This window comes from Berghia stephanieae, chromosome 10 (genome assembly GCF_034508935.2).
Source record: "Berghia stephanieae isolate SIO BIC M18660-M18661 chromosome 10, UCSD_Bste_1.3, whole genome shotgun sequence".
Lineage (NCBI taxonomy): Eukaryota > Metazoa > Mollusca > Gastropoda > Nudibranchia > Aeolidiidae > Berghia > Berghia stephanieae.
In genome coordinates, this window is record NC_088369.1 from 2,870,924 (window position 1) to 2,890,923 (window position 20,000).

Genomic DNA, 20,000 nt, shown 5'->3' on the forward strand with positions numbered 1-20,000 from the left:
AGTAAAGAACATGATCTGTGGACTCAAATATGTGCCGAGCGAAGCTCGAACCCAGGACCTTCCGATCTGAAAGCGAGTGTCATACCACAATACCACATAGCCGCGTCTCATAAAATGCCGTATAATATAATATAACCATACCAGGGTTTCGTCTCATAGAGGTTGGATGCCTTGGACTTCCACAATTCTCTATCTAGCGCCATCCCTGAGCAGTCCTTCATCATTCTCCCAGTCATTTAAAAAAATAATTCCCAACCATCTCTTTCATTGTCTCCCTCTCTCTACCTCTTTTCCCATTAATCTTTTCTTCAAGTATTGACTTCTGGAGACTGTTGTGGCGTCGCATGTGGTCATAGTACGCCAACTTTCTGTGCTTTACAGTCTCCAGGAGAACTTTATAATATTTACTCCATCCAGTACCATTCTGTTTGATGTTTTTTTCTTTCCATGACACCTTTCCCATCCGTCTGAAGCATCACATTTCAAAAGCATCGATTCTTTTTTTTTCTAGCCTAGAAAATCACGAATTAATTCAACCATTTGGCCAAATAACTCGTCATTCAGATATTACTTAATTAATTACTTACTTATTTACTTACTAACTTAGTTACTTACTTAATCCTCTTTCAGTGCTTCACAGTTAACCAAGGAGTACTTTCTTTATTATATTTACTCCATCCAATATCTCACTGTTTGATTTTTATTCTCTATTCATAATGTACTATAATGACTGTATATAAATAAATATAATGCAACATTACATAATATAAATAGTGTAAGATAATATAACACACTCTTTGATATTATGTCAGCTATAATATATAATTATATTATATAATAAGGTACGGTATAACAAAACCCATCACAAGAAAACGGAATACACCACTCCGCCATTTGTCATCCCTATGGAACACCTCCCTCACAGTTCCGGTAGATTCGTCACAGGCATATTATATCGACTACTGGACCAATCTATAATACAAATATAGGGTAGTAAATGCGAGGCCCCCGGGGCCATTCTTCAACCCCCCCCCCCCCCCTCCCCTTCTCCCCTCTCCTCCCTTCTCCCGTCACACGAATCACAACCTCTCCCCGTCATCTTCCTACTCGAGTTCAATACAGACACTGTCTAGAATGGAAAGGGGGCGGAAAGGGGGGGGGGGGGGGGGGGGGGGGGGAATTGTCGACTACGATTTTTTTTCAAATCGATATGTTAATACTTTCCAATCCCATCAGCCTTGTCTTGTCTCTACAGCTGGGTAGATTGAAGGATGGATGGATGGATGGATGGATGGATGGTTGGATGGACCAATGGATGGATGGTGGTGGGTGGACCAAAGGATTGATTGATGGATGATGGAGTAATGAAGGATGGACCAATGGATGGATGGAGTACGATGAATGGATGGAGTGATGGGTGGATGGATGAATAATAGGTGGATGGTTGGATGGATGGATAGATAGATCGATGGATGGATGGATGGACGGATTCATGATAGAAGGATGGATGAACGGATGGATAGAGTGATGGTTTGATTGAGTGATGGATGGAGGAATGGAAGGATGGATGGATGTATAAATGGATAGATGGATGGATAGAGTGATGGTTTGATTGAGTGATGGATGGAGGAATGGAAGGATGGATGGATGTATAAATGGATAGATGGATGGATTGATCAATGAATGGAATGAAGGATGTATTAATGGATAATTGGAGGGATGGATGGATGGATGGATGGATGGAAGGATGACGTGATGGACGGAGTGGTGGGTGGATGAATGAGTGGATAGATAAACGGATGGATGGATTGATCAATGGATGCAGTTATTATAGTTGAAGTAATGGATGGATAGAATGATGGATGGATGGACAGAGTGATAGAAAGGAAGGATGAAAGAATGGTTGAAGAGTGGCGGAAGGAGTGATGGATGGAAGAATGGATGGATTTATAGATGAATGGTTTGATGATAAATGGATGGATGAATGGATGGATTTATAGATGATTGGTTTGATGATAGATGGATGGCTGAATGGATGGATTTATAGATGAATGGATGGATGGATAGATTGATGGATAGATGAATGGATAATAGATCGATGATTAATTGATGGATGAAGTTATGAATTGATTAATGGATTGAGTGATGAATTAATAGAGGGATTGGTGTATGAACAGACGGTGTGATGGATGGATTAATAGATGGAGTAATGGATGGAGCGATGGATTGGTGAATGCATGGAGTGATCGATGGATAGATTTATGGATGGATGGATGATGTGGTGAAAGGAGGGAGTGGTGGAGGAGTGATGGATGGATTATAGATAGGTGGATGTGTGGTTCATGGATGGAATTATAGATCGATGGAATGATGGATGGATGGGAGGATAGATAGATGAATGATGGATAAATGTGCGGCTATGTGGTCTTGTTGTATCACACTCGCTTTCGGATCGGAAGGTCCTGGGTTCGAGCCTCGTTCGGCGCATAGTTGAGTCCTTGGAAAAGGCTCTTGACTCACATTCTCTCAAGGTACTCGAATGTAAAATGAGTACCTAGTACCTGGCCGTCAACAGCGCTGTCTCTGTCGGGGAAAAAAATGGAATATCGCCTATAGGCGTCATGTTTCGTTCTACCTGTTAGGGGTTTCTGTTGACCTTTATAAAGCGCTTTGAGCAAGTTTAGTGGATATTGCGCTATATAAATGCTCATGTTTTATTTTTGTTTTATTCAAAGATGGATGGATGGATGGATGGATCGATAGATGAATGGGTGGATGGATAGATGGATGGGTAGATGGATTGATGGATGAATGAATGGATGCAAGGCGTGATGGATGGATGGATGGATGGATAGATGAATGGGTGGATGGATAGATGGATGGGTAGATGGATAGATGGATGAATGGATGCAAGGCGTGAAGGATGGATGGATGAATGGGTGGATGGATAGATGGATGGGTAGATGGATAGATGGATGAATGAATGGATGCAAGACGTGATGGATGGATGGATGGATGCATGGAGTGATGGATGGATGGATGGATGGATAATCAATGTCTCTGATGTCGCCCCATAGGAAAAAGTCATACGGAGAAAGTCCCGGTGACCCAAGCGGTCAGACAATCGAGTCTATCTCTCCCAATCAGATTCTACTTATAGATAGTATGCAGATGACGTCACTCAGGCCTTTGTTATTGTTTTTGCCATCCGCGTTTGTGAGTTGTTCTCACTAAACTGTATTAACCAGACTATAAAAGTTCATGGGTACACAGAGTTTGTGTGTTGGTCCGATATACTTCCGGATGGCAATTTTGTGAACTCCTTGGCCAAGCGCATTCTATCTATAGATGTCACTGCTCCCAATTCATCTGCCTGAAAATGTGTCGTTTAGAAACTTGCGAACGGCCTGTCTCCGACTGGATTCAATAGTCTGATGTCACGTCGCCCAGCAACGGCGGCCATCGTGGTTCTAAACAAAGAAAATCTGTACTTTTTATTCTTCATGCTGGCTAGAACTTTTCATATGTCTTGTGATCAGAATGTGTAAAAGTCAAATCATGATCAGATTTATAATGTTTTTTTTTTCCCTCTTGACACACTTTTATTCTCGTCGTAGAAATATTTCATAAGGGCATCCGCCATTGTTCCGATAGTTTAGAGCCAGTTACTAAGTTACCATGCGTCATTACGAGGGAAGTGACGTCATGACTGTTGAAGCGTATTTGGAGCAACACTGTCTTGATGAAAACTTTTCTATGGCCGATATTCATGAATATGAGATGCAGCATAAAATTCTAGCATATCAAACTAGATATATTCTCAGTAATGGTTTTCACAGTTAAGAAAGGTGGAATGTGGACATAAGGGGAAGCGTTGCTCAGTGATTCGGCCTTTGCTTCGTACCCAAAAGTAACCGAGTTTGATCACTCAATTTGCGGCTCTGCACTGAGGCTGACGCCTGGGTTATTCCAGTCTTCCCTTGGAATAGACCCTAGAGACAAATTTCCCGTATGGGGTGAATAAAGGGAATTGTATTTTTTTCCCCGGTATTTTTTGCCAATACCAAACATTCACCGTGTCTGAGCATATATAGAATACCCGTTTGTTTGTTTTTTAAATATCGTTTTCATGTCCTGTAATGGATGCCAAATTTGGGTATGAAAAATTGATGCGCTACTTTTCCTTTTTTTTTTTTTTGAGCTTTTGAGCTCTTATATAGCGCAATATCCACTAAACTTGCTCAAAGCGCTTTACAAGAGGTCCCTGGCCAACAGCAACACTTAACATGTAGGACCGGCCATGACGCCTGTGAGGTGATATTACAAATTTTATCTCAGAGAGTTTTTTTCCAAGATGAGAGTCATTAACATGGATCATTATTTGAAGGACGAGTTTTCTGGCCAAGTTTTTAAATTGTGTTTTTCCAGAGTACTGCAGAATAGTGTCCAGTCTTTGTTATTGTTTTCAGGTCGCCATTTGGGTGATATGTTCTCACCAAAGTTCATCTTACAGACTCGACGTGCACAATTATGTGCTTGTTTTAACATTGTTGTAATGGAAAATATTTTGAGTCGGTTCCAGAGTAAGTCCATTACAACAATGAGCCCATAACAATATGGGTGATCAGACCTGAAGAAAAGTACATGTTGAATTAATTAACTGTCAATGTTCAAGGTTGCTCATAGTTTTGTGGGCTGTTATTAATGCCCTGGCGGCGTAGTTTACCTAAACGCGTTGGACAAATAGTCTTGCTTGAAAGAATTTGGTGAGAACTAATCACCCAATTTGCCGTTTAAAAACAGTAACAAAGAGATGTCAGCTTCAGATATTCTCTTATATATTTGCTGACGAAGGATTAATCCCGCCACGGTCTTTACAACATAATTTGTTTTGTTACTATTTCAATAGATTCAATTTTTTTTTTTTTGTGGATTTTTGTTTTGTTTTTTGTTTTTTTGTTTTTGGTCTATCTCCAGTGATAAAATCGATATGATTTCTTGAAGATATCGATATTGCCCCAATCATCAACTCCATTTCAATTCAATATTCCACTCACTCCAACGGTTATCCGATAATGCACTCTGTGTACTCTCTCTTTCTCTCTCACAACAGTCTCTCTCACTCACTTTCTCTCTCTTTTTTTTAAAACTTTCTCCCTCCCTCTCTCTCCCACTCTCTATATTCTCTCTCTCTCTCTCTGTCTCTCCCCCTCTCTCTATCTATCTCTCTCTCTCTCTTTTTCCGTGCACAATCTCTCTCTCTCTCTCTCTCTCTCTCTCTCTCTCTCACACACACACACACACACACTGTCGCCATCTATATATCTATCTAACTTTATAAATGCAGATACTTAGCTAGCTAGAAAAATAGATATATAGATGGAAAGATAGGTGGATAGCTAGGTAGATAGAAAGATAGTTAGATAGCTAGCTAGCTAGATAGATAGAGAGATAGATAGATATATAGATAGAGAGAGAGAGAGAGAGAGAGAGAGAGAGAGAGAGAGAGAGAGAGAGAGATGGATGGATGGATTAATGGATGAATATACCTATAAATAGAAAGATACTATTTTTCCGGTTTCCCGCTGCATCGTCATTATTTTCAATCTTCACATACCAACCCCCCCCCCCCCCCCCTTCACCAAAACACACAAAGACTGGAATGACGTCAAAGTGACTTGTATGTATTGATGACGTGTGTAGATGCTAGTGGAATTACTGTGTCATTGACATTTTATACCTGGCGATTTGTTTGTTTTGTTGTTTTGTTTTGTTTTTGTTTTATTATTACTATTTACTGTTCTCTTGAGAAAGAAAGATTGGAAATGTTTTGTGAATCGAATCATAAAATTATATTGTTCCAAAAAGATTTGATACATCCGCATGTGTGTGTGCGCGTCTGTGTGTGTGTGTGTGTGTGTGTGCGTGTGTGTGTGTGACACGGTGAATGTGTGTGGGTGATTATGTGTTTTCGTTTGTGTGTGTGTCGCGGAAGGGGGGGGGGGGGGGCGGTTGTTTGTGTGTTTGTGTGTTGGAGAGTGGGGTGTGCATCTGTCTGTTTATCTAACAATAGGCCTATATCTATCTCTCTACCTACATATCTATCAATCAATCTATCCACATCCCTACCTACCTACCTACCTACCTCTGTACCCAACATTCTAACCACCTACCTACATATCTACCTACCTACCTACTACCCACCTATCCATCAACTAATCTAACTACCGACCTACCCACCTATCTATGTATCAAAAAATCTAACCACCTACCTACCTACCTTCCTACCAACCTATGCACCTACTAATCTAGCGACATACCTGAGAACTTACTATTGTAAATGTTTCTCCTTCAGGTTTCCCTTTTACATAAAAAATATGAATAAAAATAAGAAATCTTCCAATGTTTGTGATGTGTACAAGAGAAATGGGAATAAATAAGATAATTTTTAATAGTTTTAACTTGAGACATGTGTGGCGATTTTCTCACGATGGGGGAGGAGCGAGTTTAAACTGACGCTTTGTGAAAAATATAAAATAGAAGGAACGAAATTGACGCCACTCATCTCTTTACTACTGTTTTTAGACAGCCACATTTTATGAGAAGTTCTCACTATATTCTTTCAACCAGACTATAAACGTTCAAGGTTACACATAGTTTTGTGTGTTGGTACGTTATATCCGGGTGGCGGATGTTGTGAGTATTTAACAATCAAACCAGACCTACTATAGATAGAACGAAGTTAACGTCACACGGGTCTTTGTTATTGTTTTTTGCCATCCATGTTTGTGAGTAATTTTCACTAAACTGTATTAACCAGACTATAAACGTTCAAGGTTACACATAGTTTTGTTATAATTCCGGATGGCAGCATTGTGAATTTCTTAGCCAAGCGCACACCATCTATACACTTAGGAGCTTGTCCCGTCGTACTGTTGATTCCAATTTCAATTTGGACTAGACCTATAATTTGCGTTTGGTTAAAAAGCTCACAACATCCACCAGCCGGATAAACGTGTCAACACCAGAAAACGATGTGTAACATTAAAGGTTTATAGTCGAATCAGTACAATTTGTCAGACCTCTCATAAAAACGGCTGGCTAAAAATAAAAACAAAGAGCTGAGTGACGTCAGTTTCATTCCCTCTATACCTTCACAAACAAAGGGAATGGGTTCGAGTCCGAGTCAAATTCGAGATTTTTTTTTCCTAGTAGTAGTAGTAGTATAGTAGTAGTAGTATGTAGTAGTAAGTAGTATAGTAGTAGTAGTAAGTAGTAGTAGTAGTAGTAGTAGTAGTAGTAGTAGCAGTAGTAGTAGTAGAGCAGTAGTAAGTAGTAGTAGTAGTAGCAGTAGTATAGTAGTAGTAGTAGTAGTAGTAGTAGTAGTAGCAGTAGTAGTAGTAGTAGTAGTAGTAGTAGCAGTAGTAGTAGTAGCAGTAGTAGTAGTAGTAGTAGTAGTAGTAGTAGTAGTAGTAGTAGAGTAGGTAGCAGTAGTAGTAGTAGCAGTAGTATTAGTAGTATAGTAGTAGTAGTAGTAGCTAGTAGTAGTAGCAGTAGTAGTAGCAGTAGTAGTAGTAGCAGTAGTAGTAGAGCAGTAGTAGTAGTAGCAGTAGTAGTAGTAGAGTAGTAGTAGTAGTAGTAGTAGTAGTAAGTAGTAGCAGTAGTAGTAGTACGTAGAGTAGTAGTAGTAAGTAGTAGTAGCAGTAGTAGTAGTAGCAGTAGTATAGTAGAGTAGTAGTAGTAGTAGTAGTAGTAGTAGTAGCAGTAGTAGTAGTAGTAGTAGCAGTAGTAGTAGTAACGGCTGACTACAAATAATAACAAAGAGCTGAGGGACGTCAGTTTCATTCCCGCTATACCTTCACAAACAAAGGGAACGGGTTCGAGTCCGAGTCAAATTCGAGATTTTTTTCCTAGTAGTAGCAGCAGCAGCAGCAGCAGCAGCAGTAGTAGTAGTAGTAGTAGTAGTAGTAGTAGTAGTAGTAGTAGTAGTAGTAGTAGTAGTAGTAGTAGTATAGTACATAGTAGCAGCAGCAGAAGTAGTAGTATAAGTAGTAGTAGTAGTAGTAGTAGTAGTAGTAGTAGTAGTAGTAGTAGTAGTGGTAGTAGTAGTAGTAGCAACAGCAGCTGTAGTATTAGTAATAGTAGTAGTAGTAGTAGTAATAGTAGTTGTAGTGGTAGTAGTAGTAGTAGCAACAGCAGCTGTAGTATTAGTAATAGTAGTAGTAGTAGTAGTAGTAGTAGTAGTAGTAGTAGTAGTAGTAGTAGTAGTAGTAGCAGTAGTAGTAGTAGTAGTAGTAGTAGTAGTAGTAGTAGTAGTAGTAGTAGTAGTAGTGTTGTTGTTGCTATTGTACTTACACCAGGGAGGTGGTTTATAAAAACTTACGTACATGTATATTTTTGTATAATGTAGCCTTACAGTTTTGTGTTACCGCCTGGTAAACACTGGGTTACAATGTCGTTATGGAGGGGTAATTTGTATTGATTAATTTTCTTTTCCATTTTTTTTTTTGTTTTTATCAGATACCAATGACAACAAAACCGTGATAAGGATTAAGGGTCAAGATCAAGCAAGAGATCACGTGGTTATCGTCTACTTCGTCACTTCCGTCCTATGGTAATCATTATCATCGGCTGGGCAAACATCGGTATCGATTCGTTTCTAGACAGTGTTTGGATTGCCTACTACGGTCGCCGGCAACAAGGGATTCTCGCGGCCATTTGATTCCATACCCAGACCCACTGGTACGATGGACTATTTGAGACAGAGAGTTCGTAGAATGGTAAGCTGTCTGTCTGTGTGTCTGTCTGTATGTTTGTTTTGTTGTGGTTTTGTTTGTCTTTCTGTCTGGATGCCTGTTGCTGACTCGGATCATTTCTGTCGGGATATATTGATTATTTATCTAAATACTTTTATATTTCTTTGAGTATTTTGGTTTCATGGGACGAGTACATCGTTCGGCTCTCTGGTCCTGTGTTATGACATTCGCTTTCGAACAGGGAGGTCCTGGATTCGAGCCTCGCTAGTTGAGTCCTTGGAAAAGACTGTTTAGTCGCATTCTCTCACCTTACTCAAGTATAAAATCAGTCCCTGGCCGTTAACAGCATTATCTCTGTTGAACAAAAATGTAATATCGCCTAACAGGCGTCATATCTTGTTCAACACGTTGCGTGTTTATTAGTGTTGCTATTGGTCAGGGACCTTTGTAAAGCACTTTGAGCACGTTTAGTTGATATTGCTCTTTATAAAAGGTCAAGTTGTGTCACGGTATGTGTATCCCTGTTTAAGTGTGTTGGTGTGTTGTATGTCACAGTGTGTTGGTATCAAGGTGTCGTTATGTATCTTAATTTGTCAATGTTATTTAGTTGACCACCTTGTTTTGGGGCCATTTTTACGTGTATTCCACTTTCTCGCCTCAATCTCTGTGTCATCTCACTGATTTTATTTTAGATTTTATTTAAACTTGAGCTTTTTATTTAGCTCAATTTTCGGCGCTGCACTGCGGCTAACGCCTGGGTTATTCCAAACTTCCCTTGGAATAGACCCAAGGGACAAATTTCCCCATGGGGATGAATAAAAGAAATTTTATTTTATTATTTTTTTTTAACAGTAACATTGATATGGAGAATAGAAAACACGGGGAACAAGGCATTGGTCAGATGAAAACAGAGAAAGTATAATTAAAACATATTGTGACACACATACACATACCCACAAAACACACTACCTACAGCTTACAAATATGTATTGATCACGAATTAATCATCATTATTACTACTACCACCACCACAACCACCAACACCATCATCATCATCATCATCTTCATCATCATCATCATCATCATCATCATCATCATCATCATCATCATCATCACCACCACTATCACCACCATATCACAATTTAAAATAAGAAAAATAAAAAACGCACAAAATAGATAAAAAACACACCAAAAAAAAAAAGAAAAAAAAAAGAAAAAAAAAAGAAAAAGAAAAAGAAAACAGAAAACGCTAGCTTAAATAAAGGACAATGTCCACAAAACGTGCCCATAGTACTTGACGTCATTTCTGTCGATGCATTGAATTACTAATGAATCAATTGATTAATTCATTTCGAATGTTTCCAATTTGAGTGATTTATAAATTCTTTTGATCTGATGTGATTATTATTCCATCTTTACCCACTGAACCATTCCATCCTTTCTATCTTTCTATCAACAGATTTATTTCTCCATCGCAGACCCAAATAAAGGCTGATCTATCCAAAATGGAGCTTTACCCCCGTCACATGACCATGGAGTAGAACATTGTAATGTCAACACTCTACCAGTCTTACATAGGCTGACGTCCACTCTTAAAGCAACATATCCAAGCATTTCATTAAAGCCGTACGACCATCATCTCACCAAACAAACGGGCTACATCCACCCTTACATCTGTAACACAACCAACATCTTACAGAAAGTTGGTGTATATCGACCCTAAAAGCAACCACAATCAAAACAACCCCGTTTTCAATATTTCTCAAAATTAAACAAGATTTACATCGCAATTTTTAAATATTTCAAATCTTGTAAAGAAATTGACGACCACAAAATCAGATGTTCAGGATATATTTTCAAAGGTTGAGAAATTTCTAAGACACCCTTGTAGCATGACCACAAAATGCACGTGGAACATCATTGCTTGGGTGACGTCATTCTTTCAACTTCTGTTTTTGTCGAAAACGTCATCTCCGACTTCCAGTTTAACCACCAAGTGTCACGACAACAGACGAGGCTTTGGCCTTTCTGTGTTGTGAATTCAGAGACATACTGTGAAAGGTGATATGTGGTGATGGCGACCGTGTGCGAATTTTCTCCAGTTTGAACCATTCTAAACCCAATCATTCGTCTGTCAATCGCTTTCCACGGAGTTAACGTCGACCTTGGAATTATTCTGATGTGAGGATTGATAACAAAGTTCATGTTTTCTGGTAAATTATTCTGGGGAATGATGGTAGTGATGTGTCATGTGTACATACTCAACGAGGGGCCGCCTAATGTGTTGGGGCGAGTAGAAATGTAGACGGGGTCCTTATTCGTTTAGGGTTTCTATCAAGACATGTTTCTAGATGTGTGCAATTTTTTCTTTTGTTTTACACAAGAATTGGTCCATCAAGGCTCGTTAACAAAAAATTGCACATTGAATTCGGCGTGTTACATTTGAGGAATTACACAGGAGTATAACACATCATGCATTGATTGAAGTGTGTCATGGTTGAGGGTTTTCACAAAACATATTATCAAAATACTTTACCCTAAACGTTTGTTTTTGACCACATTGTGTGTAGATGAGTGGATCATGTGACACACGCATGTGGTGCTAACGCTGAACCATAATCAAAGAGTTCATTTTCCAGAATCAAAATATCAAAAATATCACGTGATCCCTTGTAATTCAAGACTTTGACCTCTTCCAATATTCTTGACCTCCTCTGGCCAACAGGAGTAGTGCCCCCTTGTCTTCTTCCATTAGGCGTCAGCAGACTGATATGCTAATCTATGTATTCAAGCCCTCTACAGCCTTTTACCCTGGGGACCACTGGTTCTGAACTATGCGCGGCTGGTGCTCTGTTCATGTGCACGCCCAATGTCCACTAAGCGTTGCTGACCTAAGGCGTTTGGCCCGCCCTTTCTTCTCCATCCTCATGGTTTTCTCGCTTCTCTTGGCGGACGGGGTCCTGCCGGCGATAGCTCTCAAAGTCCACAAGGATAAACATAAAGAGTCGCCGCCACCGCCGCCTTACGTTCGGTCTGGATTTGAGTTCTATTACCACAGTTCTGGCCCCGTGCACGGTGTTAGTAGCGGTAGTGGTAGTGCTAGAAGTATGGGAACAAGTAGAAGTAGTAGTAGTAGTAGTAGTAGAAATAGTGGAAGTAGTGGTAGCAGTAGTGTCGATAGTAGTGGAAGTGGCAGTAGTAGTAGCAGTAGTAGTAATGGTGGTGGTAATGAAAGGCATAAAAATAATGCAAATACCAAATCACATCGGCATAATTTGTACGGAAGAACTTCAAAATCTCGCTCGCTTTCATCAGCTGGAGTTGCTGTGAAGGAAACGAACTTAGATGGAGATGGGCGAGTGTATCGTGGTGTCAATAGCACTCTCAGTATGGACTCCCAGGGGGGAAGGATGAGGTATTCACCGTCAGGGCGTCGGCCGTTTAGGATTAAAATGACCGGGAAGTTTAAAGGAAGAATAGATGGACAGAATGAAGGAGGAGGAGGAGGAGGAGGAGAGGGAGGAGGAGGAGACAGACACAACAGTTATGACCCGTCCGGCCTTTATGCTTCTTCCAGCCACATCAAAGATTCTCATCCCTCATTATCACCCCCTTCATTGTCGCCCAGTTCGTCTTCTGTAAATTCTCGTCAATCTTCCTCTACGTTGTTATCATCTTCAAAGTCTTCTCCATCACACTCTTCAAAATATTTACATTCATCATCATCATCATCATCATCATCATCATCATCATCGTCGTCGTCATCATCATCATCATCATCATCATCCTCATCGTTATCGTCATCCTCCCGACTTTCACCCTCATCACCACCATCATCATCATCATCATCAAATCACCATCATCATCACCATCGACAGCATCAAAAGCAACAACCCAAGCGACAACCTGCAAACTCCTGTCCCGCTGTCAGTCAATTATTTAAAATATATTCTTCCTCCTCCTCGTCATCATCATCATCATCATCATCATCCACATCTTCATCGTCATCGTCCGATATCACATGCGATTCGCTCAAAACTGGCAGCCAGTGCCTCCTCCCCTTGACCCCTGCCCTGGCCAAGGCCATTTGTGGGCGGTGCCAAACGACTGATCGAGATTCTGTCATCAAGAAGTCACACCTTCGGTTCTGTTCATCCTATGAGACTCTGTCTACCTCGTGTGCTTCCGACTCCAGTCCCTCCAGGGGGGACTGTCCAATTCTGGGCTCCCCGTCCCACTGTATGGATTATCTCCAGGACATTATCGACCTGGACGCCTTGGCCGAGGAACGTTTCGGGTCGTTCCTTGAGCTAATCCAGCGGTTTGACTGCAATGATAGTTATTCCGTGAAATGGAATTGTGAGCATTGCAAGGTAAGAAACCAAATCTATTTATAGAAACATTCATTATTTCATCCTCACCTACTTGTCTACTCTTATTTCTCTTCTTCTTCCATCAACTCTTCTCTCTATTATATCCTCTCTGCCTCGTATTTCTTGTCTTCAAAATCATCAGTCTCCTCCTGCTCATCATCATCATCATCATCATCATCATCATCATCATCATCATCATCATCATCATCATCATCATCATCACCATCAACATCGTTGTAATCATCATTATCGTCATCATCATCAGCAGCAGCAACAACAATAGCATCATCATTATCACCATCGTCATCATCATCGTCAACATCATCAGCAGCAACAACAACAGCAACGATTTCATCATCATCGTCGTCAGTGTCATCATTATCAACATCAGCTGCTGCAGCAAAAACATCATCATTATGATCATGTCTAATTTATTAGTTACCCTTCCCCCCCCCCACCTCTCTCTCTCTCTCTCTCTCCCTCTCTCTCTCTCTCTCTGTCTCTCTCTCTCTCTCTCTCTCTCTCTGTCTCTGTCTCTCTCATCCTTCCGCGTTGCTTGTGTGTGAATGAATGTGTATATGTGTGTCTCTGTGCGTTTTTACAGACAAACGTTTCGTATCTATGTCATAATATCACGTAAATATCCTATCTGTTAACACTCCATAATCTGGTTTGATTTTGTGTGTGTGTGTGTGTATGTGCGCGCGTGTGTGTGTGTATGTATGTATATGCGCGCGCGCGCGCGCGCGTGTGTGTGTGTGTGTGTGTGTGTGTGTGATTAACTATGTGTAACTATGCCATATCACCTTTTGTCCTATACACAGAACTTACTCTTAGTAGATTAATAATGCCAATACAAATATTACCCATTACAACAATGATAAACTAGACCCATAAGTGGGTTCGGATGTCACACCTGCATATTAATACACGTCGGTGAAAACCGTATGGCATGATATTGTTTGAATTAATTACACACATTTTGATGACGTAATGCACACGATTTAATATCACAGTTTGCACTGAGCAGATCAAAATGCTTTCTCCCAATCTTACAGTTACAGACCCGGCAACTCGATTATAGCTTGGGGTAGGAAAAAAATCTGAAAAAAAAAACTTAGGATTGATACTTGGTCCCCTTGTTTCTGAAACGTTTGCTCTATCAACTGAAACTAACGGAACCAGAGTTGCCAATTTGGTGTTTTTAATGCCATTTCTTTTTTTTGTTTAACCCACAAAACTTCTCCCTCAAATTTGAAAGGTGTAATCCAATTTCCATCAAATCAAGACACTTATTCTTGGCAGTGTATTTCTGCAGAAAAAGTATTGCCCGATAAAGTTTGGCATTTTTAAAATCCCATTTGTGCGGCTATGTGGTCTAGTGGTATGACACTCGCTTTTGGATCGGAAGGTCCTGGGTTCGAGCCTCGCTCGGCGCATAGTTGAGTCCTTGGAGAAGACTCTTTACTCACATTCACTCACCGTTCTCAGCTGTAAAATGAGTACCTGGCCGTCAACAGCGTTGTCTACCCGAAAAATTGCAATATCGCCTAACAAGCGTCATGTACCGTTCTACGTGTTAAATGTTGCTGTTGGCCAGGGGTCCCTTGTACAGGGCTTTCAGCTCGTTTAGTGGATATTACGCTATATAAAAGCTCCATTAAAAAAAAATTGGCATTTGTCTATGACATGTTTGCCATTGTTTGCAAAATGTATCTGGAAACCCTGAATGGAACTCCTCCATAAAGACGATGGCACCGCGAGCAGCTGTCATCCTATGGAACTCCTCCAAAAGGACGATGGCACCGCGAGCAGCTGTCATCCTATGGAACTCTTCCATAAAGACGATGGCACCGCGATCAGCTGTCATCCTATGGAACTCCTCCATAAAGACGATGGCACCGCGATCAGCTTCCATCCTATGGAACTCCTCCAAAAGGACGGTGGCACCGCGAGCAGCTGTCATCCTATGGAACTCCTCCATAAAGACGATGGCACCGCGATCAGCTTCCATCCTATGGAACTCCTCCAAAAGGACGATGGCACCGCGATCAGCTTCCATCCTATGGAACTCCTCCAAAAGGACGATTTCACCGCGATCAGCTTCCATCCTATGGAACTCCTCCGAGAGGACGATGGCACCGCGATCAGCTGTCATCCTATGGAACTCCTCCATAAAGACGATGGCACCGCGATCAGCTGTCATCCTATGGAACTCCTCCAAAAGGACGGTGGCACCGCGATCAGCCTACATCCTATGGAACTCCTCCAAAAGGACGATGGCACCGCGAGCAGCTTTCATCCTATGGAACTCCTACATAGAGACAATGGCACCGCGAGCAGCTGTCATCCTATGGAACTCCTCCATAAAGACGATGGCACCGCGATCAGCTTTCATCCTATGGAACTCCTCCATAAAGACAATGGCACCGCGAGCAGCTGTCATCCTATGGAACTCCTCCATAAAGACGATGGCACCGCGAGCAGCCTACATCCTATGGAACTCCTCCAAAAGGACGATGGCACCGCGAGCAGCTTTCATCCTATGGAACTCCTCCAAAAGGACGATGGCACCGCGAGCAGCTTTCATCCTATGGAACTCCTCCATAAAGACGATGGTACCGCGATCAGCTGTCATCCTATGGAACTCTTCCAAAAGGACGATGGCACCGCGAGCAGCTGTCATCCTATGGAACTCCTCCAAAAGGACGATGGCACCGCGAGCAGCTGTCATCCTATGGAACTCCTCCAAAAGGACGATGGCACCGCGATCAGCTTGCTTCCATCCTATGGAACTCCTCCATAAAGACGATGGCACCGCGAGCAGCCTACATCCTATGGAACTCCTCTATAAAGACGATGGCACCGCGAGCAGCTGTCATCCTATGGAACTCCTCCATAAAGACAATGGCACCGCGAGCAGCTGTCATCCTATGGAACTCCTCCATAAAGACGATGACACCGCGAGCAGCTGTCATCCTATGGAACTCCTCCATAAAGACAATGGCACCGCGAGCAGCTGTCATCCTATGGAACTCCTCCATAAAGACGATGGCACCGCGAGCAGCTGTCATCCTATGGAACTCTTCCATAAAGACGATGGCACCGCGATCAGCTTCCATCCTATGGAACTCCTCCATAAAGACAATGGCACCGCGATCAGCTGTCATCCTATGGAACTCCTCCAAAAGGACAATGGCACCGCGAGCAGCTTCCATCCTATGGAACTCCTCCATAAAGACGATGGCACCGCGATCAGCTGTCATCCTATGGAACTCCTCCAAAAGGACAATGGCACCGCGAGCAGCTGTCATCCTATGGAACTCCTCCATAAAAACGATGGCACCGCGAGCAGCTTCCATCCTATGGAACTCCTCCAAAAGGACGATGGCACCGCGAGCAGCTTCCATCCTATGGAACTCCTCCATAAAGACGATGGCACCGCGAGCAGCTTCCATCCTATGGAACTCCTCCAAAAGGACGATGGCACCGCGAGCAGCTTCCATCCTATGGAACTCCTCCAAAAGGACGATGGCACCGTGATCAGCCTACATCCTATGGAACTCCTCCAAAAGGACGATGGCACCGCGATCAGCTTCCATCCTATGGAACTCCTCCAAAAGGACGATGGCACCGCGATCAGCTTCCATCCTCTGGAACTCCTCCATAAAGACGATGGCACCGCGATCAGCTGTCATCCTATAGAACTCCTCCAAAAGGACGATGGCACCGCGATCAGCCTCCATCCTTTCACCATGATAAACTTTGCCCAATCTACACGTAGAAATCTTATCGAGCCGCCAAGTCCGTGGCGATTCGATTATTCGATTGGAACAGATATCGATTTGTCCATTGATATATTATGTTTCATTAATCATTTGATTGGCACACGGCGTATCTTGTGGTTGTATTTTTATTTTAATTAAGCTTTTATATAGAGCAATATCCACTAAACGTGCCCAAAGTGCTTTACAAGGGGTCCCTGGCCAATAGCTACATTATTTAACACTTAGGACAGGATATGACGACGCCTGTTAGGAGATGTTACAATTTTTTTTCGGACAGAAACAATACTGTTAACGGCCAGGTACTCATTTTACACCTGAGTACGGTGAGAAAATGTGAGTAAAGATTCCTTCTGCAAGGACCCAACTCGTGCGAGGCTCGAACCCAGGACTTTCGATCCGAAAGCGAGTGTCATACCACGAGACCACCTAGTCGCATTTTAACCTTCCCCTTACCAACTACAGAGAAAATCGTCACATTTGTTGCGATTCAAAGAGCATTTTCATTTATAAGAAAGGTATTGTACATCACAAAATTCTATGAAGAATATTTGTTTTGTGAAGCTTGTTATGCGGAAAAAAAAAACAAAAAACAAACAAACAAAATAACAAAACAAAAAAACTATGTGTAAGTATGTACTTATGTGCGGTATGTGGTCTTGTGGTATGACACTCGCTTTCGGATCGAAAGGTCCTGGGTTCGAGCCTCGCTCGGCACATAGTTGAGTTCTTGGAAAAGACTCCACATTCTCTCACCGTACTCAGATATAAAATGAGTGCCTGGCCGTCAACAGCGGGAAATATCGCCTAACATGTCATCATGTGTCGTTCTATATGTTACGTGTTGCTGTTGGTCAGGGACCCTTTGTAAAGCGCTTTGAGCACATCTTGTGGATATTGCGCTCTATACAAGCTCTAGTTTTTTTAAAAATAAAATATTTCTCTTCAATTATAGTGTTACAAAAATCAAGTTTTCTTGAAAATGGTCGGTAATGAGAGAGTTAAACGATATTTGACGGTTAGTTCGATACCACTACATCGTTCTCAGCTCAATACCTCGGTAAGTTGGTATAACTAATTAAGTATCGGAATGTCCAATTCACCTTAGTATCGATTTATTGAATATTGGATCGACCGGGCTGGGGTTTATTTACACGCTAACATTAACGGCTGTTTATTTTAGGATTTCAAGCCAATTTAGTTTTCAAAAATCTATAATGCTACCACTTCCCCCCCCCCCCCCCCCCCCCCCCCAATCCTCCAACCTCCTCAATCTCGCTTCCTCACAATCACTATCCCCCCTCCCCCCCCAACCATTTCCTCAATCCCGTCTCCTCACAATCACTACATTCCCCCCCCCCCCCCCCCCCCACACACACACACACCCTCCCCTTCCCCCCGCTGCCTATTTCATACTTCAGGGGTCTTTATTCGTTCATTGCTGGGTTGATGGTCGACCGCGAAGGATTTTTGCTTCCTGACCAACTCGAGTGAGTTCAATGAACGAATTGTTACCAAGCGCCTGGTACATGCAATACCTTCTAAGAGTAAGTTGAGTGAACGGTGGGGACCACAGACTAGAGGACGGGAATGCCTGAAGCCTGGGATCGTAAAAATACTAACTAAAAGATGAATATGGAAAGGCTTCGGATGGAAACAATATAGATAATGGACATTTCGGGTACAAACACTTCGTCAGCAATAAAATAAGCAAAGGAACTCTCCAACCCCCCCCCTCTCTCTCTCTCCTTCTCTCTCTCTCTCTCTCTCTCTCTCTCTCTCTCTCTCTCTTTCCTTCTCTCCATCCATCCATCCATCCATCCATCCATCCATCCATCCATCCATACATACATACATACACGGTTGAGAATTTCTAGAATTCCCAAGAGTGATTAGTCCACCGCCAGGTCCATTGGGTCCATTGTTCTGGTCAGTGTGGTGTAACTACACAAGTGTCTAATTGGTCATCGGTGACAGACAGTCACTGCCACATCGTTGATGTCCCATGACACCTGCATATTGACAAGGTGTGCCATTAATGTCATTGTGTGGCTATGTGCTCTCGTGGTATGAATGACACTCGCTTTCCGATCGAAAGTTCCCGGGTTCGAGCCTCACTCGGCTTATAATTGAGACCTTGGAAAAGGCTCTTTACTCACATTCTCTCACCGTACTTAGGTGTAAAATGAGTACCTGGCCGTTAAGAGCGGAAAAATTGTTTCGTTCTACATGTTACGTGTTGCTGTTGGTCAGAGACCCCTTGTAAAGCGCTTTGAGCACGTTTTGTAAATATTGCGCTATATAAAAAGCTCCAGGTCAAGTAATGACCATGGTTCCGTCTTGACATTTTGTTTCCACGAATACGATTACATGTCAAGTACAGAGTACGATACTAGCACACCTGCCTTCTTGAAAATGGGAAAACCCGTATTTTCTTGGAGATAAAAATATCAATCGAATGGTTATCTTTAGAAATCAACAAAAGTCTTCAACAGTATGTAGACTGGCGTCAACTTTCATGTTCAATCCGTTTTAATGACTTAGAGATGCTTCATGAAGTTCTGAAAAGAGAGAGAGAAAGAAAGAGAGAGAGAGAGAGAGAGAGAGAGAGAGAGAGAGAGAGAAAGAGAGAGAGAGAGAGAGTGAGAGAGAGAGAGGGTGGGAGAGAAAGAGAGAGAAATAGAAAGGGACAGAGAGAAAGAGAGAGAGAAATGGAGAGGGAGAGAGAGAGAGAGAGAGAGAGAGAGAGAGAGAGGGGGGAGGGGAGGAGAAGGGGGGGGGGGGGTTGTCAGGTTTGAATTTCGCTTTGGAAAAGTGAGCTTCGTAAAACTATAACTATAACTGAAGTTCTATAACGAAAACGAGCTGAACACCAGGGGTTATGCGAGTGACAACAGATGGTCAGATGGTCAGTGGCTCGTCAGAACTCTAATGTAATTCGGAAATATATTCATACAATATTGGTCAATCAAATCTGAATACAAAATGGGGTAGGGGTGGGTGGGTGGGTGGGGGGGGGGGAGTATTGGTTTAGATGCAAAGTGATGATACTAGGCTGCTGTGGACTGTAAAAAGTAATTAACAAC

At 42.0% G+C, this 20,000-nt stretch overlaps 1 protein-coding gene across 3 annotated transcripts in view; it reads left to right on the plus strand.

Moving 5' to 3' along the window:
- LOC144956088 (uncharacterized) overlaps nt 1–20,000 on the plus strand; it is a 138,939-nt gene that overhangs the window by 54,309 nt on the left and 64,630 nt on the right. For 2 of the 3 annotated variants that reach the window (XM_078886436.1, XM_078886437.1), the window contains 2 exons: nt 8,521–8,780; nt 10,216–13,129. In XM_078886436.1, the coding sequence (XP_078742562.1) occupies nt 11,591–13,129 (1,539 nt within the window). In that variant the 5' untranslated portion in view covers nt 8,521–8,780; nt 10,216–11,590. Of the gene's footprint in view, nt 1–8,520; nt 8,781–9,535; nt 13,130–20,000 lie in introns of those variants that run through there. The other variant, XM_078886438.1, reaches the window with a different exon arrangement.